The sequence below is a fragment of the Rattus norvegicus genome, chromosome 4 (assembly GCF_021556685.1).
Source record: "Rattus norvegicus strain SHRSP/BbbUtx chromosome 4, alternate assembly SHRSP_T2T, whole genome shotgun sequence".
NCBI lineage: Eukaryota > Metazoa > Chordata > Mammalia > Rodentia > Muridae > Rattus > Rattus norvegicus.
The window spans coordinates 105,146,865-105,171,889 of NC_141537.1; the positions used below are offsets into that span (position 1 = coordinate 105,146,865).

At 49.6% G+C, this 25,025-nt stretch overlaps 1 protein-coding gene across 1 annotated transcript in view; it reads left to right on the forward strand.

The window, feature by feature from the left end:
- Polr1a (RNA polymerase I subunit A) overlaps positions 1-24,554 on the forward strand; it is a 63,915-nt gene extending 39,361 nt beyond the window's left edge. Inside the window, 19 exon segments of the mRNA NM_031772.2 lie at positions 422-605; positions 1,734-1,816; positions 1,923-2,081; positions 4,111-4,209; positions 5,741-5,893; positions 7,188-7,270; positions 9,399-9,564; positions 10,298-10,519; positions 11,182-11,396; positions 11,963-12,130; positions 12,884-13,019; positions 13,429-13,586; positions 17,982-18,108; positions 19,392-19,502; positions 20,034-20,306; positions 21,259-21,459; positions 22,642-22,759; positions 23,186-23,350; positions 23,638-24,554. Of these exon segments, the coding sequence (NP_113960.2) occupies positions 422-605; positions 1,734-1,816; positions 1,923-2,081; positions 4,111-4,209; positions 5,741-5,893; positions 7,188-7,270; positions 9,399-9,564; positions 10,298-10,519; positions 11,182-11,396; positions 11,963-12,130; positions 12,884-13,019; positions 13,429-13,586; positions 17,982-18,108; positions 19,392-19,502; positions 20,034-20,306; positions 21,259-21,459; positions 22,642-22,759; positions 23,186-23,350; positions 23,638-23,738 (2,922 nt within the window). The 3' untranslated portion in view covers positions 23,739-24,554.
- Positions 24,555-25,025: the final 471 nt, after the last annotated feature.

Consider the following 25,025-nt stretch of genomic DNA (forward strand, 5'->3'; position numbering starts at 1 on the left):
TTTAACAGGGCCTGCTCGCTACCTCCCTCTTCCCTCTTCCCTTTTCTGTGGTGTTGGGTATTGAACCCAGGGTCCCCTGCATGTTTAGCATGAACACTACCGGTGGACCCCACCCCCACCCTGTGTCAGGACTAACCGACGCCCTAAGCAGACCTGGAGCAGCCTCTTCTTTGCCCTGTATAGATCATCTGCTTACTGTGTGCTTACATGTTCTTACATGATAAGAACTTAGCCGGTGTATGTTCATCTCCCGTATCTAAAGTGTATTAGTTTCATATATTCCCTTCTTTCCCTGGAGGATTTGAGGCGGGTCATAGTAGAGGGACATAAACAATAATGTGAAATAGTACTTGGCTTGTGTGGGTGGCTCCTACAAGAGCTGTCCCCTGCAGCCCGGCTCTGGTGACCCTTCCCTGCACAGGTGATCATCAGGGAAGGGGAGCTGCTCTGCGGGGTGCTGGACAAGGCACACTATGGGAGTTCTGCCTACGGCCTGGTCCACTGCTGCTACGAGATCTATGGGGGTGAGACCAGCGGCAGGGTTCTCACCTGCTTAGCCCGCCTCTTCACTGCCTACCTACAGCTCTATCGAGGTTTCACCTTGGGTAAGTAGCAGGCCTGTGGCCCTGGCTCTGTTCACCTCACAGGACGGCACCTAGGCACTTTCTTGGTGGACGTTCAGGTCCTTCCATCAGTGCTGTCCGACTGACTGTGCACAGCCGTGTTCCTTCTCTACAGCAGCCCTCCCATCCTCATTCCCATCCTGCCCTTTCTTCACCCGCTCTTTATGATAGTATAAACTCCTACACCCAGCTCACCAGTGAAGACCAGACCTAACCACAGCCATGCTCAAAGCTCTTCTAGCATGTGGCACAGATGGGAACGGTTCAAATGCACTGTGTGCCAAGGGTTGACTGAGCAAACAAGGCCATGCCAGGAGGGAGTAGAGCTTGGGGGAGGGCTGGCCGGCCTCATTCCAGTCCTGTTCAGCAGAGGTCATCATTACAAGGATGGCCTGGATTTGACCTCATGCAGGGTCTGCTTTTATGCTTTTGGCTTCCATGGAAAGGAATCATTTCTTCCTCTTTCTGTTTCAATATAGTCTTCAGAAGCCTCAGGAGTGGGAATTCCAGATGTTTACTCTAGCTTTTAAACAGCTAGTTGTTGCCTTCCCACTCAGATCTCTTAAGTCTGTGGCATTCATGGGTAGAAACAAAACATTGTTTGGATGAAAAGACATTACTGTTCAAGGTGAGCAATCAATCCTTTGAGTCGAAGGATGGGCTTACCTGTGAGGATGTGGATCTTTCTGAGGCAGTGCTGGGAACCACTGGACTGTTACCCAGACTTGACATGGGTGTGTGCTTGCATGCACACATACAGCTGTAGATAGGGTTCCTGGGTAATCAATGGTCAGCCTCTCTTCTACTGCTGAACAGCCAAAATCTCTAGCCATATTATTGGTTGTAGTCAGCAGAGCTTCTGGCTAAAAGAAGTTGACACTCAAGCCTCAGCTTTCTTCTGTGTACCTCAATTTTGAGCCCTAATTGTATCACTTATGAAAGAAAGATTTTAATGTTTTGGCCTCTGTAAGCATGCACTAATGTTAATATCACCATTTCAGAGTTTGCTTTATCTGTGGCTCTCAGCTTTGGGTCTGAGCCTCACCAAGTTTATAAGCCAGTGCGACATTAGGTCTGGGCCCTGTTGAACTTCTCTGTTTGACTTTGCAGGTGTGGAAGACATTTTGGTTAAGCCAAATGCAGATGTGATGAGACAGCGCATCATTGAAGAATCTACCCAGTGTGGACCCCGGGTAAAGCCTGGGAGGCTGTGGCCTGCTGTCTAGGGGCCACTCAGCCTTACAGAATAAAGCCACGCCCTCCTTTGGCTCGAGTCTCCTATTCCTTTCTTTATTCCAGGCTGTCAGGGCTGCGTTGAACCTGCCAGAGGCTGCATCATGTGATGAGATCCAGGGGAAATGGCAGGATGCCCATCTGGGCAAAGACCAGAGGGATTTTAACATGATTGATATGAAGTTCAAGGAGGAAGTGAACCATTACAGCAATGAGATTAACAAGGTTAGCCTGACCATACAGTGCACAAATCCCCATCTTTTTGAATGCTGATTTCTGTTGGTTTGTTTTTAATTACATTTGATTCTCACCCTGAGCCATTGAGATCAGTCTGAGTAGGTGACATTTGAAGTTGGGTGGGTAGAGTCCATCTTTGTGAAGAGCTCAGGGTCTCATTCTCTCACACTATGAGTCTAGGAAGGCCTCAGTGTCATGCTATAAGGGAACGCTTTGTGTAGCATTTCCAAATGTGTTTACTTTGGAGTACATTAAAGGGACTGATGAAAGGAGCTTGACTGTAGAACACTCCACTGTAGGTACATGTACAGAATGTAATGCAGAAGTCTGATGCCTCTGCAGCAGAGCCAAGGGTGAAGGCCTGGCTTCCTGTTCTACTTTATACTCGCTGTGTGACCTTACGTAAGTTGTGTGCCTGGGCTCTGAGTGGTTCCTCACCTAGAAGCAGGTGTGTGAGGACCGTATGCACAATGCCGAGCCCCCCAGTTCAGATGGAGACAGGAATCTGCATGGGTCAGGGTCATACCATGCTCCTCCCTGTGCTCCAGTGCCTGACTCACTCACTACCTTGTGGTTTGGAGGAGGAGCCAGCCTGGCTCTCTCTGCTTGATAGACCCAGGGGTCCAACCTGAGGAGAGAAAGGGCAAGGCTACTACTCAACACCAGTATGTCTGGGAGTCCTCTCCCTGCCTTTCATTTGGTGGCCTAGAAGACAGCTCTCCTCAGTAGACAGTTTATTCAGAGGAGCCTTATAGCACTACCTGGGAAAGCAGGAACCTCGCCTCCCGGGGCTGACCAGCACATCTTAGAATAGAATCTTGTCCCATAGCTTACTTTCTGCCCTCTTCCAACCCAGTCTCTGCTCCTCCTGTGTTGAGTTTGGTGTCTAGATCTCCAGGCAAAGGCTGAAACAGACTCAGAACCCATGTCATTATCCCCCAGGATGTCTGTGGGGCTTCCTCACTACTGGCCTTCTGCTGAGGCAAGGCTCCCCACCCAGTGCTTGGTAGCGTGCTGGCCAGTGTGGACATTGGTAATATGCTGGCTCTTAGGGGATCCAAACAGTGCTTTCCTGTGCCAGTTCATTAGTACCTTACCTTAGATTTTACTTTTTTTTTTTTATATTTTTTATTTTATTTTATATGCATTGATGTTTTGCTTACATGTATATTTATGTGAGGGTGTCAGATCCTCTGGAACCGGAGTTACAGACAGCTGTGAATCTGTGGGTGCTGGGAATTGAACCTGAGCCCTCTGAAATAACAGCAATGCTCTTAACCACTGAGCCATCTGTTCAGCTCAGATTTTATTCTTATCTAGTGTCTTAGTCACTGTTCTAGTGCTGTGAAGAGACCATGAGTAAGGTAGCTCTTATAAAGGAAAGCATTTAATTGTGGGCTTGCTTACATTTTCAGTGGTTAGTACATTGTCATGTCAGGGAGCACAGTGGCACACAGGCAGTCGTGGTCCTGGAGACAGATAGACCCTATACCCTGAGACAGATAGACAGATATAGGCTTTTGAAACCTCAAAGCCTACCTCCAGTGACACACTTCCTCCAACAAGGATCCTTCTAATCCTTTCAAATAGTGCTACTCGTGGTGACTGACTAAGCATTCAAATGTATAAGTCTGTGGGGAGCCATTCTTATTCAAACCACCTCATCTCACCCCTCTGGGGATCAGATTGGATTTGCCTGTGCTTGTGCAAGCACACACACCTCCACCCTGCCCCGCCCAGCTTCTCAGCCTTTTATGTTTCCTTTTTTGGTGCCATCTGGCCAGTGAATGGAACCTGGGGCTCCCGTGAGCATAGCAGAGGGCAGGGCACTCATCTGTAGGTTTTAGTGGAAGGATACTCACATAAGGTTTCCTTTGTCTCAATTGCAGTTGGGCTCTTAGCTGAAGATAACACTCTTCTCTCTGGCTTTATTGTTTTTGTGTCATAGCTTTACCTTCTGAATGTGGGGTTTCAAAAAACAGGAAGTCAATGACGAGTGTGTTGATTTAATCCACAGGCATGTATGCCTTTTGGCTTGCACAGACAATTCCCTGAAAACAACCTGCAGATGATGGTGCAGTCGGGAGCCAAAGGGTCAACCGTGAACACGATGCAAGTATGAACAAAAGTAGCTTATCCAGTGTGCCAGAGAGGTGGGCTGCTGTCAGGAGTCAGCTTTCAGGTTCATTCCTGCCTTTAAACCATCTTCAATCCATGTAAAATATCTCAAAAGACTAAAAAGCCCTGACGCACATCGTAGTCAGTGCAGGTGCGGACCACGATCAGGACTTAGACAGAGCTGATAGAAATGTACGGGTAGGTTATGTACCACCTGAGGTGTGTTATAACACCCGGTGTTGGTCTGCATGTTATATCTGCACATCATCCGTGTATGTAGATTTCAGTGTGAATCTTGATGTTGAGAGGAGGAGTGCCTCAGTCACTGAAGTATTTGCTTCACAAGACCAAGGACCTGACTTCAGGGCTCCAGAATCCTCGCAAAAAGCTGGGCATGGCAGTTCATGTGGTCCCCTTCTTATGTATGGGTTGGGGAGGCAGGTCCCCAGAGGTCATTGGTCAGCCATGCTAACCAAATTGATGAGGTTTGGGTTCAGTGAAAGACCCTGTTTGAAACCATAAAGGTGAAGAGAGCTTGAGGAAACACCCAGTGTCAACCATGGCCTTCACAAGTACACACACGAATCACACCCACACACCACACAGACTCTCACAGTGTTGCATGATCTACTTTTTCCATTTACATTGTAAGCATTGTTTTACCTCTTGAGTCTCATTATTTTCCCAGAGTTCCTTGGTGCTATGGAGACATTTTCACAGATCTTAGTGTCTGTTTGATGTGGGTTTTTTTTTTTTTGTTTGTTTTTTTTTTGTTTTCAGTCCTGGAGAGGCTCTTAGGGCCATGCACCATCTTAGATGAGCACCAAGACAATGTGGGCTTGAGAGGCTCAGTGGGTAGTGGGTTGACTTCTCTCTGATCTGGGATTATTTTCCCCTCTGGACTCCATATCCCCACTAGAACCTTTTCTTAAAGTTTTTACTGTTGTGATAAACATGGTGAGCAAAAGCAGCTTGGGGAGGAATTTATTTCATCTTATAACTCCTTGACTAAGGAAATTCAGGTCAGAAATTCAAGGCAGGACCTGGAGCAGAAGCCATGGAGGAACATTGCCTACTAACTTGCCCTGGTGGCTTGCTCAGCCGGCCTTACACAACTCAGGACATCTGCCTAGGGGGTGGCACTGCCCCCAGTGAGCTGGCCCACCCTCATTAATCATTAACAAAGAAAATATACTACAGGCCTACATTATCTCAATTGAGGTTCCTCTTCCCAGATAATTCTAGCTTATGTAAAGTTATCAAAAAAAAAAAAACAAAACAAAAACAAAAAAACCCCAAAAACCCAGCGGGACAAACTTCAAGGTTTCTTTTCTAGGCATTGCTTGTTCTCGAGTGGGAGGGGGAAAAGTCAGAGCCAAGTTTTTCTTGGGATGATCTTCTTTGGGTAGTGTAAGCATCTAGGTTAGTTTTCTAAATGTCCTTCTTAAGGGAAGCTGGAAGTCCTGTTTGGACAAAGCATTGCTTAGCACTCAGAAACCTTGTGTGTCATTTGTGCTTTGTTTCCCCAGATCTCTTGCCTGCTGGGCCAAATTGAGTTGGAAGGTCGGAGACCCCCACTGATGGCGTCTGGCAAGTCACTGCCCTGCTTTGAGCCTTACGAGTTCACCCCAAGGGCTGGTGGCTTTGTCACTGGAAGGTTCCTTACCGGTATCAGGCCACCTGTAGGTGTATTTTTGGCATTTCTCCTCAGTTCTGTGCCTAGTAGTGGTGACTTACGGGCTCATTAGTAACAGCACAAGAACATGGTACAACCATGTGGTAAAGGTTAAAGGCCAGCCAGACCACATGCTGATCCCCATTGTGACACTCGAGCCAGCAATGTGCTGACATACAGTAGACATGTGATTGTATGTAGTGGTAAAATGAAAACATGGAGCCCATTGTGTTGGCTCATGCTGTTATCCTAGTACTTGCTCAAGGGGGAGTTGTCATGTTACAGTCCAGCCAAAGCTACATAGCAAGTCCTCATGCAAAAACATGAAAAGACAAGATAGATCCTGGCCTCACCCTTTCTGTAATGGAGGCTCTCTAAGCCAGTTCTTATCTGCTTCAGAAGCAGCCAGAAGGGGGAGGAGTATCACCAAGATGCTTATATCACCAAAAGGAGTGTGGTAGAGATTGATTTCATGAAGTCCCCGTTTTTGTTCTCTCCTCTCACTCCATAATAGTGGGACATTTGTAGCAGGTATATAGTTGTGCTTCAGCAAACACAGTTTTCCCGGAAGGGAATTACCTTTTGGATGTCAGTAGCTCGGTTTCGTGGGGTAGTGCACCATGTTGCACATGGTGTTGTGAGAGGATGCTAGGTCTGGAGGGAACTTCTGTAAGGCTGCTGACTGCTCTGGAGACCCCACCATTGGCCCCACACAAGCATTTCCAGAATCACCCACAGCCTAAAGGCAAGAGGTACCAGTGGGTTGATGTAGAATATTTCAAATTCTGATTTGCATCTTTTAGTGTATCAAAAAACCATTGAGCTGGGCATAGCTCACGGCTGTAATGCCAGTTAGTCAGGAGCCTGAGGCAAGAGGATCGCGAATTCAAGGCCAGCTTAGACCACACATGAAGACTTTGTCTCAAAACCAAACAAAGAGGTTAGGAAACACTTGAACTGCAGAATCCAGGCCTGGGATTTGCGGGACGGTGGTGAACCACAGCATTGCTTCTCACTGGCAGTGAGGCATATGGTGCCCTAAGGATGCATGAGTGAGTGCATTTAGGGCTTCTGGCTCCTGTTGCTTTTGATCCACGTGTCCCTCTACCTCAGGCAGGAAGAGCACAATCCCAAGGGACCGCAAGTCTTTAGGAGCTATTGAGTTATGAAAGCCAGGCTTCTAGGATCTAGGAAATGAACAATCTGCATGGAAGATTGCATAGGGTGGCCCTGAGCGACCCTCTAGGAAATGCATGGTACTCACTGCCACATCTGAGACTTGGCTCCCACCTTCCCCATAGGAGTTCTTCTTCCACTGCATGGCGGGGCGAGAAGGCCTGGTGGATACTGCTGTCAAGACCAGCCGTTCTGGCTATCTCCAAAGGTAAAAAACAAATAAAAGTGCCGGTAGCCCTCTGATAGTTGGGTCAGTGTCCCAGCACCTGTCGTGTGCATCCTTTAGATGATGTAATCTCTTTAAATGTCTCCATGTGTGGCCTGAGACAGAAAGTAGCACAGAGTATCTCTACATTACTGGTAGAGCATTCCTTCAAAAGTTTATACAGTAGGCCCTGTGTTCTATAGGTCTTCTAGGTATGCCTTACCTGTGAGCTGCCTTTGCCTCAAAATATCTGAACACAACCCAACACAAAATTGTAATCCCACATCAAAGATTATGGGATTCTTTTTGCATATATATAGTTCAGTTACACAGTTCTCAGGGGTGAACTTTGTAGATGACAATATAACGAACAATATCCAAACAAAGGTTGGACATGCCTGGTTTGCAGCGGTGAATTTGTTCTTTGTCCGAAAGGCTCAGCAACCTGGGATAAGTACAGAGCACCCTACTAACAGGTACCCATGTCTCCTGGGAGGTCATCAGACAAGGCCTATTCTTTCCTCTCTAATAGGAAAAGAGACAGTCTTGTACCTAGCCTCATTGGGTAGATGGAAGGATCCGAGCTCAAAAAATGTATGCCAGTGGGGAGAGGAAACAGATGCAAACCCAGGCCTCTCCAGCTGCGGCGCTGAGCGCTGTGGGCAGGGTGACAGGAGCCTAGCTCTTCCAACGTCCCCTCGAAGCTTTGCCCACCCCTTACTGCTTTGACATTTCTGAGCTCAGATTTGCCAACCCTGTATGAATAGCATGTTCAGGTCTCTTCCTTCTTGACTCCATGGTGTTAAGAGTATGGAGGGTAAGAGTTGGCGACACTCCCGAGTGATCTGTTGGTAAGAAGCCCATCCATGGAGCTCGCAGGGTTCAAGTAAGGTCAGGGAAGTAAGGTCAACCCAGGGTCAACCCAGTTACCTGACCTTTGTGTGAGCAGAGGTTAGACCTCCATTCCCCCTAAGTTGTTGAAGAATACAAGTGTAGCATAAGAAAAGCTAGGAAGCACATGATTGGTGAGCTCTGCACGGTAGAATCCAAGTGTGGGAATGCATAAAAAGAAGAATGACTAGGAGGGTGTTGGGGTCTCTGGCTGACCAGAAGAGCAGCAGCCACTGGGGCAAAGTTCCCTCCATCCCTCACAGATTCATCTGTCATGGGAGCTCATGAAGGCTCAGGCTTGAGGAGGCACAGCACAGGCTTCAATAGGGAAGTGGAGAAGGCACAGAATTGCTCACTCAAGTTTTCAGGCCTGAGGCAGCACAGCACAGTTGAAATAATAAGCAGAAATAATACTGTAGCAGAGGGGGGTATGGCTATCTGTGGTTTGATAGGAGGAGGTTCTAAGGCCATGTGTGTCAGTGGACCATTAGAGACCTGAAGCTCAGAGAAGCAGTCTGGGGACATGGGCACCAGGGACAGCTGTTAAGCCCTCTAAAAACAGCAGCGGGCCAAAGCCTGACATCATCTTCACCATGTGTGGTGGAAGGGGAGCTGGTGTTTTTGGCACTAGCTGGCTAGGCTCTGAGTCAGACATCATGAAAGCAGTGGCTAAAAAGAACCCTGGTCTTCCAGCTTGGGTTGGATGCTGGGGGACAGAAAACAGGGTCTTAGGAAACTGCAAAAGACACTGAGTTGTGACCAAGATGGAAAGCAAGAACAGGTGAAGGAGCCAGCTGCCGGAGGACTGAAGACAAAGGTCTTCAGATAGGGGCGTCATGCCAGCATTTAGTTCCTGGTGCAGCCCCTTTGCTTGGCAGTCTCTACACTGACAGTTTACGAATTCTTCCTTCGTGTCCCCTCTTTGCCTGCCTGCGATTCTAAGGATGCTGGTCTGCCCCTTAGAGCTCTGAGATATAGCAGAGTAAAGGGGTGGGGAGCAACCATATCAGCTGAACTAAATGGGAACCTGGCCTTGGGAGTGTGGCAACCAGATCACGGAGGAGCTCTCTTCCTGGAAAACTGGCAGGAAATGTAGCCTCTGGATGTTAGGTCCCAGGGCCTGGAGCACTGGACGTGGTCCATCCTAGAGTTTTTCCTGGAACCATGGTCCCCTTCCTTCCCCTCAAGGCCACCCTGGGAGGTGTTTACCATGGGCACTAAGCAGGGAGTTTCCTTACAGGTGTATCATCAAGCACCTGGAGGGTCTGGTCATCCAGTACGATCTCACGGTCCGTGACAGTGATGGCAGTGTGGTACAGTTCCTGTATGGGGAGGATGGCCTGGACATCCCCAAGACACAGTTCCTACAACCCAAGCAGTTCCCCTTTCTGGCCAGCAATTATGAGGTAATGTCAGACCCTTAGTGCCTGTGGGTGACAACTGGAGCCCTGCCACTCCATCCATGTGACCATTGAGAAAAGCCACAAATTTTGCCTCAACCAGTGTCCTAAAGCATTTGATATTTTCAGAGCTCCTCCTTAAACTGACCACACAAGGTCATGGCAACACTGAGTTATTTCTGGAATAGTAGCTGCCTTTGGGGGTGGGGGTGCTGGACCTGAACACACAGCAAGTCTCAGTTCCTCCTTGGTGCTGTCAAGGGCTGTAGCAGCCCTGTGCCCAGTTTATCTAAAGTAACTAAATGCTGACACTATGATAGCCAACTGGTGGAAGTGGGGAAAGGGTTTGAATACAGGCCCACCTTACACGTCTGGAACTTGTATATTTCTCAATGCCAAGTAATGGCCATTGCCGTGGACTGAATAGTCACCCTGTTTTCAGCTTGGGAAAGTGAAGCCATCATAAGCTGTCCAGGACTTAGTTCTGATGGCAGAACTAAGGACCTCACTCCTGCCTGGGACCTCGCCTTACTGGCACCTGTCCCACCCAATCCCCTGGCCATCTTTAATTCTTCCAGGGGGCTGCCCTTAGTGAGCTGATCTCTCTCCTAATGGTGAAGGCTTTATTCACGAGGTGTTTGTTCCTTCTGGGATGTGATCTGAGGACTATTCTTAGGCACCTTGGGTCACATGAAGTCATGCAGTGTTGTCATCTTGCCTGTGTGGTTTGTTTACTTAGGTGATAATGAAATCCAAGCATCTTCATGAAGTTTTGTCTAGAGCAGATCCCCAGAAAGTGCTCCGCCACTTCAGAGCCATTAAAAAATGGCACCACAGGCATTCCAGTGCCCTGCTGAGAAAAGGCGCCTTCCTGAGTTTTTCCCAGAAGATTCAGGCAGCTGTGAAAGCCTTGAACCTAGAGGGCAAGACCCAGAATGGGCGCAGCCCAGAGACCCAGCAGGTAACGTGGGAAAGCTGTGTGCACAGGCATAGCATGTTCAGGCCTCTGATGGAGGAAGGACAAGAGGTTGCTCCCTAATAGAGTGATATCAGTCCAGATGCCAGGGGTAGCCATGTGAGACTAGACTAAGAGACTCATTGCATGTATTAGGAGGAGGGCTTGAAGGAATTACTAGGGCTTTGATGGGCATGAAAGATCAGGGAGACCAGTCACTAGAGGTGGAGAGGGCATCCGTGAACAGAGACCTGGACGGCCTGGGTTTGGGAGAGAAGTGCTAACTAGCATTTAGTAGTCACCTCACTCTTGAGTGTGATGGTTGCTTGGGACAGCCTTAGCCTCTTATGATACCACAGTCACGAACACTGCCAGTTGGCTGCAGAGGAATCTTAATTAGACAGTAAGTAGTGGTGCCGTGCCCGTACTGTGCTTTGGACAGGCCAAGATGAATTGTCTAAAGCATCCTGGTCAGCGGCAGGCCATGGGACAGACTCTGCTCCCTGTTTTAAGTGTTGAGCTGGTTCTTACATCACCACAGCCAGGTTCCTGCCCTGCGCTTCCCCTGCTCTCCAGAGCCAATCCTTTGAGTCTTCTTGTGCCTGGACTTGGAGAAGCCTGTCTGGCGCCTCCCCATCTAGCTAAGACATGGCTTGCTGTGTGTTTAGATGTTACAGATGTGGCATGAATTAGATGAGCAGAGCCGACGGAAATACCAGAAGAGGGCTGCCCCGTGTCCCGACCCTAGCCTTTCTGTGTGGCGCCCAGACATCCACTTCGCATCTGTGTCTGAAACATTTGAAAAAAAGATTGATGACTACAGTCAGGAGTGGGCAGCTCAAGCAGAGAAGAGTCACAACAGATCAGAGCTTTCTCTTGACAGGTGAGGACATTGATCTGTGACATAGTGTGTGAGCCTCCAATCCACTCCAGAAGGGCCTTCAGAAGCATGTAGAAGAACATATATAGCCATGTACTTCTCTGGCTTACTCCGCGTGGGTGCTGCCCTCACATGCACTCAGTCGTTCATACACACCAGTTTGTTGAGCGAGCCCCTTCCACGTAAGATAATGGTTGTTGCTAGTGGACCAGCCATCTGGGAGGGCTGGTTAGTACATTATAGAATTATGCAGTACCGACTCTGCATAATGCGGATGTGATTTACACATGCACTTGCTGCCCCTATCTCTGACTGCTTTGGTAAACCTGAACCTATTTCCAGAGCGGAAGTGTAAGCCAAACTTCTCTTGCTAGTGGGGGAGGGGTTGTGAATAGTTCCAAAATAAGCACTGCTCAGGGACCTTTGTCATTGGCCTAGTAAGGGCACATGATGTTCTTGTAGCAAACCTGAACTGTTCAAACGAGGAGCCACCTAGGCCTCGTGCTCCTGGTCTCCGGTGTGCTGAGTAGTGTAATACTTGCTCCTGCTCTCGTCCCCCATGTCTCCAGGCTGAGAACCTTACTGCAGCTCAAGTGGCAGCGCTCACTGTGTGACCCAGGCGAGGCTGTTGGCCTCCTGGCCGCCCAGAGCATCGGAGAGCCCTCCACACAGATGACACTGAACACCTTCCACTTTGCAGGCAGAGGCGAGATGAACGTCACCCTGGGCATTCCAAGGTATGGGGACACAGAGACACGCTGCAGCTGTGCGATCTGCTCTCATGCTCCTGGGAAAGGAGTCACTTTATGAGAGGGACAAGGAGCGGGGCTGGTGGGCGCGAGGTTAAGTCTGAGATGCTCAGTTGGAATTCTCAAGCCTATTTGGAGCCTGAGTGATTTCTGTGGCTAGATCTTCCAGGGTTTCTATGTACCCCTCTGCCACTCCCTTCATCAGATTACCTGAGATGCCTGTGAGACCTCACGCACAAGAGCATGGTTCATTCCAACACAGTGCCACCTGGTTGCCCAACTCCAGAAGTGTCATTCTTGAGGCCGTGGTCCTTAGCTACAAATCTCTATACTGCAGTGCGGTGACTGCTGGGGAAGAGGAAAACAAGGACCCACGCTGCTGCCATTCACTCCCTGCACATTCCACTCTCTGGCAGATTGATGCTGGGTAGCTTCCTCAGCTTCTCATCGTGAGGGTTCTCCCATGACTGCAGAGGCTGAGCCCACTAGGCTGCTGTTAGGGTGGCAGGGCTCAGTAAGAGTGATGAAGGCTTCTAGGTTAGTCTTTCCTCCGTCTCTCATTTGGTAAGCTGTCTGTAAGTGCCTGCTGTCTACAGCGAATGGGGAGGAACCTGGCAGGACCAGAGCTGTGACTGATAGGACACACTCCTGTCACATCCCAAACACTGCCGTCTTTATGAAGTTTCAGGTGAACAAGAAACCTGGTTACCTCTGATCAGACTTGTCCCTGTTCCTTGTCAGATTGAGGGAGATTCTCATGGTGGCCAGTGCCAACATCAAAACACCCATGATGAGCGTGCCTGTGTTCAACACCAAGAAAGCACTGAGGAGAGTGAAGAGTCTGAAGAAGCAGCTCACCAGGGTGTGCCTGGGGGAGGTAACTGTCTCACACTTGATTGCCTGTTAGGTGGAGACCTGATCTGCCTCCTCCTACCGCAACAGAGCAGCCTACTGACATCTTAGTTCCCGACTCCCACCACGAGACAGACACTGTCTCTGCCAGGTGCCAGCCAGGGTTAGAGTAAGAAGCTTTTAAGATAATTGTTAGTTCCATAACATTTGCCTGGAGAATGTGGTAAGAATGCATCCTGGGTTGACTTCACAAACTGCAGGGCTGTTGACTTGCTCATACCCCAGGGATTCATGTGGGCAGAGCTTACTAGGGTTTCTCTGGAGTTCAGGGCTGTGGGCCCTTCAGACTTTTGGTATCTTGCGATCCAGTTGTGGGACACATTCACATCATCTGGGGCCCAGACAGGTCAGATTCTGTGTTCATCTGGTTCTAGGTATTGCAGAAAGTTGACATCCAGGAGTCCTTCTGTATGGGAGAGAAACAGAATAAATTCCGGGTGTATGAGCTCCGGTTTCAGTTCCTGCCACATGCATATTACCAGCAGGAGAAGTGCCTGAGACCCGAGGACATCTTGCACTTCATGGAAACCAGGTCAGGACTCGGCTGTGTTTGTCTTTGACTTTGACTCATGGAGCACTCACAAAGGCAGTGTTTCAGAGGACAGTAGGCCCTGCCATCTAATGTGGACCCCTCACCCCAGTCTGTCCTGCAAGTGTGGCCAGCACATGGCATAATGTGGGGTGTGGTGTGATTTCAGCCTGTCATGTGGTTCCTCATTCACTTCTTGTCGGCTGATAGGGAGTCAGTGGCAAGTTGTTTCCACACCACTTCTGTAAATGGATACTCACTGTAGGAATTCTGGTTTCTATTGTCTACCTGGGAGAATGAAATTCCTTTTTCTCTCAGGTTCAGGTTTCTGATGGACATTTGAAAGCATAGGACATAATGGTGAGGGTACAAGATCAGAAGAGTGGGAAGCTTCACTTATTGATTTGCCCATGGAGGTGAAGCAGAGTGGGAGGACACTGGCAGAGTGTGGGACCTGCTTTGGGGGTTGGCTCTCATGCGCAAGCATATGGACCAGGGCACTGGTATCTAACAATTTCAAAAAAGAAAGGCTTGCCTTTCACATGCTTTTGCTTTGGGTGAGCAGAATGGAGAGAAAGCCAGTCTCCTAGCATTCAAGTATTAGCAACTGGTAAATACATGTTTACTGTGTTTAAGCAAGAGAGATACCATCATCGGCAGGCTTTGGCCATATGCCCCTGACCACTGCCTTTTTTTTTTTTTTTTTTTTTTTTTTCTTTTTTTCGGAGCTGGGGACCGAACCCAGGGCCTTGTGCTCGCTAGGCAAGCACTCTACCGCTGAGCTAAATCCCCAACCCTAACCACTGCCTTTTATGTAGACAATCCCAGGTCTTCCAGAGCTGCTAACTTGTAGAGAACCAGAACAGTGAGGTGGCTCAGTGTGTAAAGGTGCATGTCACCAAGCCTGGCATTAGATCCCTAGGACCTTATATAGTGGAAAGAGAGCACTGGCTCAAAGTTGTCTGTTCTCTGAGCGCTGTATGCACACTGGCATGCTTACACACAGATCCGAGAACCAGTGTCAGGGCAGAGACAAGGAGTTCTCCTGCTTCAGCCATCATGCCTGTGCTGCGGTGGCTGTGGTGGCTGTGGTGGCTGTGGTGGCCGCGGTGGCAAAGATGGCTACAGTGGCTGGCCGCGCTTATATTGCTGCCTCCGTGTATTTATTCCCAGCACATGTTTTGTTCCTTCATGTGCTCTGGGACACTGGGCAAAGTGACAGGAGCACAGAACAGGCTCCAGCCTGCCAGCTTGTTAATTAACAGAAGAGCAGGCTCCCACGTACAGCGGGTGTTTGTGCTGGCCTGGAAGTTCTCTTCTGAGAAGTGGGACTCAGAGCCCACAGGGCCTCTTGAGGGTGATTGAGAGGAGGCAGAGTTGATAGTTTGCCCCCTTTCTCTTCACCATGGAAGCTTTAGCTGCCAAGCAGGAAGGACACCATGAGGGTAGAGTTCTGTCTACCTTGTGGAAGTAAAATAGTAAGTTGCTTTTTTAAAAAAAAAAAGGTTTATATGTATTATTATAATTGTGTGTATCTGTGTATGGGTATGTGTGTGCTGTATGCAGATGTCCATAGAGGCCAGAGATGTCAGAGCTCCCTGGTGCTGGAGTTGTAGGCAGTTGTGAACCCAACATAGGTTGTGGGAACCAAACTCAGGTCTTTAAAGAGTAGTAAGGCCTCTTAACCACTGAGCCATCTTACCAGCCCCTAGACCACTTTTTTGTTTATTTCTTCTTACAAGTGACAACTCTGGATTGTTCCAGCAGTGTAGTGCTTTTTCAGCTCCTAGGTGTCCTTTGCTTATACACTTGGAAAGCTGTGATAAACAGGGCGTGTGCAGTCACTGTGGGCCGCAGTAGTCTTAGTGAGTCCATAGCAGGCCTCCAAGGTCTCAGGCAAAGACAAAGTAAGAGCAGCCTGTGCTGTGGGCTGTGGTTTAGAGTTCTCTGTCAGCCCAGGCCCTGAGTGACTCAACTGCATTAAGGCCTTAGCGCTCACAGGAAATGGAAGGGGGCACGAGAGCCACCCTTTCTCCCATCTCTGCTACCCCCTTTCCTTTTCCTCTCCCCTCCTCATCTGTGAGGTCATGAGGGTTTTCGTTTTGTTTCCTTTTTTTGTTTTTTATTTTTGTTTTTGTTTTTTAATAAATAATGGAAGGAAAAGGAAACAGAAACCGAGGTGTTCCTTGGATGGAGACACATAAACACAAATGGTCTCAGATGTCTCTGCTGGCATCCACCACTTTGAATATTTGTGTGGCTAACCTGGAAGACTAGGCCAGAGTGCTGAAGTGGAAAGAGCAGTGAGCTAAGAATCAAGGACTGTAGCTTCTGGCCCCTGTCCAGCCATGAACTTAACCTCCCCTCTGCAGTCAGAGCAACTGAGCACTCTTGAAGCAGCAGGCGCTGGGGATGCTGACTTCTGGAAACATTGAAGGGTCCTGTCCCAGTGCATAGGTATTATGTGGGATGGGTGGTTCCTCTGCCACATGCTTCTCCCATTCCTTTTCATTCGCCGCACTGCCAGGTAGCCCGGCCTTCAGAGGACATTCTCTGAGGACCATTACTCCCCTTGCTCTTGGCACAATCAAAGGAGAGCACCCTGCAGCCTGCCATTCTCAGCATCCTGCTGCTCCACCTTCACCCACGTTCTCCTTAGTTCTGGACGCTAAAAGATGCAGGCAGGGTAGAGGGGGTGTTTAGAGGCGTAAACATTGCGCCTCAGCCTAGCCTCGGGGATGGCGGTATGACTGGGAATACTGCTGAGAGTGCAGATGCCCAGAGGATCCCTGATGGTAGCAACAGATGGACCATTGTAAGTGGTGGGCAAGGAGCCTCAGAGCTCAAGTGTCCAAATTAAGAGAGGGTGAGGTACCCGATGACAAAGTGCTAACCCCAGTCTCTGGGGAGGAAGCACCCTGTCCGCCCTATTCCATCTCCTCTGATGTGCCCTTGGTAAGTGATCCCTTATAAACATACACAGAGGCTCTCACCCTTCTCCATGTCTGCTCTTTTCACCTGAGCTGTATCTTCCCAAAGTCCTGCCCTGCCTCCCCTCTTCTGATTCTCCTGCCCCTATTCCTTTGTGAGCAAGCTTGTCTCTGTATTAGTGGGTCTCAAATAAACTGTACACGCTTTAAAAAGTATTTTTTTAAAAATGGCTGGAGAGTTGGCACACAGCCTAAGAGCCCCCTTGCAGCAGTTTGCTTCCCAGCACATACATGGTAGCTTACAACCATCTGTAAGTCCACATCAGGGAATTTGGCACTCTCTTCTGAACCCCATGAGTTCACATACATGCATACAGGCAGACATTCAACACATAAAATAGGTACATCTTCTAAAAACAAAAACAGAGGAAGGATGACAGTCTTTAAACATTTGATCTGCTGCTTTTCCAATGGAAGACTCCATGCTTCTTTGGGGGCTAGAAGCCTATCTTTTTTCAGTCTCTTGCCTATAGGACTAGCGTGGGTTAGGCATAGGGTAGAACTCAGAACAGAGGATGGATGAACACAGGGCTTGGGTGAGACCTAAGACTTTGATAGTTAATGCAGTCCACTTTGGGATGCTCCAGGTGCCTAACAAAGGAGTGAGAGGTTATTTAAAAAATAAAGTCGGGGGGCTGGGGATTTAGCTCAGAGGTAGAAGGCCCTGGGTTCGGTCCCCAGTTCCGAAAAAAAGAAAAGAAAGAAAGAAAGAAAGAAAGAAAGAAAGAAAGAAAGAAAGAAAGATAGGGAATGGGGCAGGCCGAAATCCAAGGGACCCATGAGTTCTTCAGATAGATTTGATTCTAACCCATTGGTGTGACCATCGCCACAAAGTCTGCTGCGTTGCCCTTTGAAGTCCCAGTGCACTCTGATGTCTTCTCTTGTTCATGCAGTTGTTGGGGCTCCCATATACAAAGGTGTAGATTCCTCTGACCCAGCCAGACCTACTTTCTTGAGATACTGAAGATGTCTGGGAGTGGGTAGGCTGTTCCAGGCTGTGTTCCCATCTCTTATGTTGGTTCTGCTGTTCTGATTGGATGACAAGTGCCAATATCGGTGCTTTACCAAATACAAGCTCTACCAAGCCTTAAGGAAAGTGCATGGTGGCTGACACGCACATGCACCTTACACACCAAAACCCACTCTCCAGACAAGCTAAAAAGTTCAGGAAGCTGTCAGTCACAGTCAGAGGCACATTAGTTTAGGAGTGACAGAGTGTATCCAGATGAGACAGGCTGGAGTATGGGACTGGTGTTCTTTCTGACAGATTCAGAAAGGTGGGGAAGGTAGAGGTGGATAGGAGAGACTGGCCTCAGTCCCTTGTGATGGCTCCCATGCAAATCCTTGAACGTCCAAAGGGCCCGACACACTTAACCCGATGGGGCTGGATGACTTTCTTTTCTTACAGATTCTTTAAGCTACTAATGGAAGCTATCAAAAAGAAGAATAGCAAAGCATCAGCCTTCAGAAGTGTGAATACCAGGAGAGCTACACAGAAGGACCTCGATGACACTGAGGACTCGGGGAGGAATCGGGTAAGCAAATGCCAGGGACTCCTGTGAGGTGCACAGGACTGACCTTAAGACTGAGAGACCTGGAGGGCTCCCATAGGAGCTTCTCTGGGGGAGGTTTTGTGACAATTCTTAGCGTTCTGCAAGAGTCTTCGTGGTGCTAGCTCATCTCTCCTCAGCATTTATCTGCTGCTCTTGCCCAGTAAGCTACACTTACTACTTCCAGGCATGATGGGTCAGGCCAGCAAGACTGCCAGCAATATGGTTTGCTCAGCTCTGGATCAGACCTACAGACATCTGTCTCTGTAAGAAGTTTACACCCTAAAGGTGGTGAACTGAGCCTTTGAAAGTTCTCTTTCTCCTTTCAGTTTTCTCTGTATTTAGTTTCCCCCAAAGCACCAAGGCACTGTCTAAAGTGATTTGAAGCAGAAAAGTTGAGCCTCAGTGAAAAAAGGGAAGGAAAAAGTATTGGTAGAAAAGCAGGAGAGGAAGAGGTGGGCTAGATAAGGAGCAGTGTAGGAAGTCCCTAAGTAGGGACCAGAACACTCTAGGACTGTAAGCAGAGACCTGTGCTGATGCAGTGAGCCTGCTCAGGTGGCTTGTCACATGCACTGGGAATGCCCTGCCTGGCTCTTTGTCACCTCTCTCTGAGCCTAGATCAGAGAAAGTCCTAGGTTCCTCTTGTCCTGTGGCTTTGCCATTTCAGTAACTCAAGCATAATTCAACTGTATTTAACTGTTGGTCCATCTTCACTTCGCCAGAAAGAAACTAGGAACCAAGGCCAGACAGGGAAAAGACGACTTTCTCCTTGTCCCCACCCACAATGTTGGAGCAATATTTATGTCACATAATGACTGTGGGATCCCTCTACCATTAAAGTGTATCACTAACCCCTTTAACCAACATATTACAGTGTACAGAGAGGGTAATGATGTGCATGTGGCATGAACACAGAAGGAGGGACTGTGGTTACCATGGAGCTAAGGAACGAGCGAGGAGGGCAGACAGGCAGCTAGATGAAGTGTACTCAGAGTGACAGATGCCACAGCAAACCCACTGCTCTGTATGGTACCTAGAGGGAAAGACGGCACAAGTGGGGCATGTAAAGTAAAGTTAAAGGGAAAGAGGTTCGCACACCCCGGGCTAGCTGAGCAGACGAGATGGACTGAGTGGGTGGGACAGCTGACGGACAGTGGGAAGGTGGCTACATCATTAAGTTACAGGCCGTCGGATGGGCAGACAGATTCATTGAGTACTGAGTATTAGTAGAATTAATAATCATTTTTCTCCTTGACCTCAAACCACAGAGAGAGGAGGAAAGGGATGAGGAAGAGGAGGGGAACATTGTGGATGCTGAAGCTGAGGAGGGGGATGCAGATGCTTCTGACACCAAACGCAAGGAGAAGCAAGAAGAAGAGGTGAGGGTGCTGGCGGGTGCAGGGCTGTACTCACGTAAAGACTTCCCCCTGACCGTGCCACTCTGTCACACTTGGAACCCACCAGAAACCTGAGGGAAGACCTGTCCATCTTGATTAAACAGACAGGACTGGACTTAGGCTCTGGCTAACCCTGGATATGAGGGTCAGACTCAAAGACCCAGAGAAGACTGACAAGAAGTTAGTGTCTGCTGTGTGTACAGTGAGAATGTGATCTCTCTCACTGTCCCCAAACTGTTCCCTAGTGTCAAAAGACCAGAGAGGCTGGGAGGATTCTCGGGTGGGTGGGTGAGCCAGAGAAGAAGCTGTGTGGCAATTGAGCTGCCTCTTAGGGGACATCAGGACCACGTGGCTGCTGACTCAGGAAAGGCGGAGGAAGGTGGGTAGGAGGAGGAGGGTGGCCAGATCAGAGCAGAGAAGCCAGTAGTACAGGCCAGCAGCGCCTAGGACTGTTCCATAGGTGGCATCCAGGTGACCGGGACCTGCTCTGACTGCCTGCATCTCACCTGTCAGGTTGACTATGAGAGTGAGGAAGAAGGGGAGGAGGAAGAGGAAGAGGATGTACAAGAAGAGGAGAACATCAAAGGTGAAGGTGCCCACCAGACCCATGAGCCAGATGAGGAAGAAGGTTCAGGCCTTGAGGAGGAATCATCCCAGAACCCTCCCCGCCGCCATTCCAGGCCTCAGGGAGCTGAGGCCATGGAACGCCGAATCCAGGCTGTACGGGAGTCCCATTCGTTCATTGAGGACTACCAGTATGACACAGAGGAGAGCCTGTGGTGCCAGGTCAGTGTCTATACAGCTGGGCCAGGGGCTTATGGCTAGCCTCACCCTCAAGCTTAACCCACAAGCTGCTCTTCCTGCATGAATATCCCCTGACGAACCTCTCTGTCTTGTTTTTTTAATATTTTGTCTGGGTGTTCTGCCTGGGAGTATGGCCACACACCATATGTGCAGTTCCCTTGAAGGCCAGAAAAGAGCACTCCCTGGAAATGGAGTTGCAGACGGTTGTAAGCCGCCATGTGGGTACTAGGAATCAAACCCAGGTCCTCTAGAAGAGCGGCCAGTATTATTAACCACATTTCTCTAGCACCCCTGGAAGAATCTCTTAATGACTGGTGACCCTGTGCTCTTAACACAGCCTTACCCATTGCACTTCCCAACCCCTAGTGCTTAGCAATAGTGCGTATGTGAGTCTCAGCTGCGGGCCTAGCAGATAAGACCTCCCAAATCACAAACATCACAGGCATGGAGGCTTCCTTTCCTCCTGCCAGGAGACAGTAACACATCATTTCAGCTTGCTCCAAAATGCCCCCTGTACCCCATCCTGGGAATTTCATGGTTCTTTTGAGGCCTGGGTGGTTCAATGCTTTGATAATTGGCATAGACATGCTCCTTATCCTCTCTTAATCAAACTCCATGGTTCCCAAGCTTAGATAACAAAACTTGCTGGTGGGACCTAACGCCTAAAGCAGCAAGCACTGTGTTGTGGCCACTGAGGGAGGACAGGCAGTGAAGTGGGCTTGACATCGCTCAACTGTTTCCACCTTGAATGTGGGTCATTTAAACCACCCAGTGTCCTGCCCACTTTTGCAGTATGACCCATCTCCCAAACCAGTGGGCGTTGAAGTGGGCTTTGAAGGCTACTTGAAGTGGACCTACAGGTCCAAGCCCTGTTCATGGAGCTGGGGGCTTGGGGGCTGTCGTCTTCCTTGGCCCAGCTCTCTTTCTCCCGTAGGTGACAGTGAAGCTCCCATTGATGAAGATTAATTTTGACATGAGCTCCTTGGTTGTATCCTTGGCCCACAATGCCATTGTCTATACGACTAAGGGCATCACTCGGTGTCTCCTGAACGAAACGATCAACAGTAAGAATGAGAAGGAGTTTGTCCTGAACACGGAGGGAATCAACCTCCCCGAGCTGTTCAAGTACTCCGAGGTACGTGACCCCTGCAGGCTGGTTGCAGGTCTGGGAGAAATCCTCGTCCCAACCTCATGTTCTTTTGGGAACCAGGCACTGGGGGTTGAGCTCCCGGTCAACTGGCAGTGGACCCTGCTGAATCATTCCTGCTACACTGTGGACCCCAAATTGAGTGTGCGCTCACCTGTGACCCAAGGACTCCCATTGCCTGTTTGTTAGGTTTCCAATATAGAAACCTGCTCAACATTAGCCGGACTCTCTCAGCATCATTTAAGAACCCTCTGTTGTTTTGTTTTCTCCTGGAGGAGTTCTCAGAGTAGAGTATAAGAAATGGTGCGCTGCATCCCTGCCCTGAATGTTGCTTGCTCTGTCTGGTAAAGGTGGCTGCATGCAGCTCAACCAGCTCTCCCTGCATGAAGCTGAAGGAGGCCCCGTGCTCCCATCCCACCGTTCATCAGTCCTTTTCGCTGAGGTGCTTTTACCCCAGGGCATAAGACTTTCTCCTACACTAAAGAGCTTGGCTGTTCTGGCCCCGTGTGCCCTCACTCACAGTCCGCTGTCCAGATCCTGTGCCACTTCTGCCACACCACAGTGCTCTAGAGCATCTACCAAGAGCTTGCCTGGGGGAGGAGCGGAAGTCTGAACCTCCTGAGTATGTGGGTGTGGGCCACTTAGTCACTTGGGGTTCGTTTCAGGCACTCAGTCAGGCAGCCTGTCTCTTTGTCTGCTGCAGATTTGTCTTTGTGCAGATACTGGGGTAGAGCTACCAAGAGCCCCTATGACCCATTTGGAGCCTCAGGCAAAGTGAGGCCAAGTAAATTGTGGGATCCAACCTGTTCCTGCCCTGTTGTGCACCCTGGAGAGGTGTTTGAGGGTCTCTACTGAGGAAGCTCTCCTCACCCCCCAAACCGTGCATCCCAATGAACAGACCTCTGTTACAAGAATAATGACAAAAACAGAAAACACCTTTTTTTGCTTAATTTCAAGTGTGTCCTAAGTTGTCTCTTTACAGTGGTCACAAAAGCAAGATAGTCTAGGGCCCTGGCTGGTGTGTGGCAACCCTCCTGCCAGCAGCTGTCCTTCTCGCTCATCCCTGCTGCCTCCACACCCTTGGCACACTCGAGAGAATACTGGGGGACATGCACGCAGGACAGAGCTGACAGCGGGGCACTGAAGTCAGTCCCGTCTTCCTTTGAGCAGGTGCTGGACCTGCGCCGCCTGTACTCCAACGACATCCATGCTGTGGCCAATACGTACGGCATCGAGGCTGCGCTGCGGGTGATAGAGAAGGAGATTAAGGATGTGTTTGCTGTGTACGGTAAGCGGAGCACGACTGCAGGCCTGGCCTAGTTGGAGTACCCGGCAGCCAGGACAAGAAAACTGAGGCAATCAGCCTTGCATTTTGGTGGAAGAGAAGCATGGTTGCTGAGTGTTCAGGGACTATAGTCACTGAGAGTCCTCACAAGGGCGTGTGGAAGGTGGTGACTTTGGGAAGTTCATGGTGGCTAACTTTGGCCCCTCAAGGGTCTAGATCCCAGGGAGAAACGACACTTAAGCAGACTCTCACTTCCTGTGCTGCTAGGTGGGCATGATGAGCACAGTGAAGGAGTGAGGCAGTCCCTGGGCCACAAGTAGGGCTTTCACTGCTGCCAGAGGAGGTTGGGGGAGCTGTAGCCTGCCTTGTGTCAGACAATGCTACCTCAGTTTCCCTGCTTACCTTCTTACTGCTCTGCCCCTGTGACAGGCATTGCGGTTGATCCTCGCCATCTCTCCCTGGTTGCTGATTATATGTGTTTTGAGGGTGTTTATAAGCCACTCAATCGCTTTGGGATCCAGTCAAGCTCCTCCCCTTTGCAGCAGATGACGTTTGAAACCAGCTTCCAGTTTCTGAAACAGGCCACCATGATGGGTGAGTGTGGGCAGTGACTCGGGCCCTCCCTGGGCAGATGGGCTTGTCTCATCGCTTGCATGCAGTGAGATCTTAGAATCAGAAGTGGAGAGGCAGCAGACAGTAAAAGTCTGTATCCTGATGGAATAAAGTGAGAGCTCCTCTTCCAAACTTAAGTACAGTGCCATAGGCTGAGTCCACAGTGGTAGGGAAGAGTGTTACCTCCACACAGCCTCAGCACTGAGCCCTCAGTCCCCTCACATCTCCCTCAGACCCCAACACAAGCTCGCTCTTTCTGTCTTTCATAGGATCCCATGATGAACTGAAGTCACCTTCTGCCTGCCTTGTGGTGGGAAAGGTCGTCAAAGGCGGGACAGGCCTGTTTGAGCTCAAGCAGCCCCTAAGATAGCAGGGTTGTTTGCCCAGCCTGGAGGACCTGGAGGTGGGCACAGCTGACAGTTGAGAGTGACATAGCAAAGCAGTGACCTCAGGCTCCAGAAAGCAGTGGCCTGAGCTGAGCCAGCTTCACTGAGAAGAGGCTCCTCCTACCTAGCCTTTTCTGCCTCAGGATCAGGAACAACGCACCCCAGGCCCTCCAAGATGGCTATGGCTGACTTGTGCTCCAGGGGGCCCCAGCCAAGATCCTAACGAGAGACCTAGGACTACACAGTGGCAAGATCACTGTGGGCCATGTTGGCTTTGGGAATCTCAGGTGCCACCATTACTGTGCATAGCTAGTAGCTAAGGACACATTCCTAAGGGCTCCTGAAGATCCAGAAAGGACATGAAACCTGCTTCATGTACCTGTCCCTCCTGCTGCAGCTACTGAAGGAGAGTCCTCAAAGAGCCTCCACCCAGGGCTGCTTTCCTGGGCCAGAATCAGTGGCACATGTATGGCTGCTTGCACTAGACCAGACTGCCCCAATAGACATCTCTCTGGGACCGCAGCAGCTCTACCTCACAGAAGCCCCAAGTTTCCCACTGGGGCTGTTCAGCAAGGCCAAGTGGCTTGACCTTCCTGCCCCCGCACTCAGCTTGCTGTCAGAGCCCATAGTCACCCCCAGACCCTGCACTTTTGGGGTCTTTGCCATGGAGTGAGACTCCCTGACTGGACAGGAAAGGCAGAGGCTTTATAAAGCTGGGCCGTTTCTATTTTTGTCCACTGTTATTCCAACATGGGCTGAGCAATAAACCTGGCTGGAACCGGCTGTTAGAAGACAGTCAAGACTGCAGTTTTTAATCGTTCCCTTCAGTAGTGCTTTCTGCATCTGGTAATTAGGATTTTCTTGGCACAGATTTCAGGTTCCTCTTCCTGCTTTTATCCGGCAATGTAGAGGCAGATCTTGTGCCCCCCACCCCAACCCCCAATCCTCAACTCTGAATCCTACCCATGGCCAGAAGCACAGAACAGAAGGCTATAGGAATAATTTGTGTCACCTTAGTCCGGTAAGAAGGCTATAATGACCTCAGGAATGGGCTGGGCCAACTTGCCAGAAGAGATTCTGCAGTCTCCTCCAGGCTCATGACGGGTCCCATCCGTGTATACCCAAGAAAGCCAGCACCTCAGACTGCAGGACATGGCATAGAAGACTGTCACAGCCTCTAAGGGAGGCAGCGGGGGGTCCCAGAGAACCCTGCCCTGAGGTTGCAGCCTGCAGGATAGATAGGGCATTCATTCTTCGGGTGAAAAGGCAGG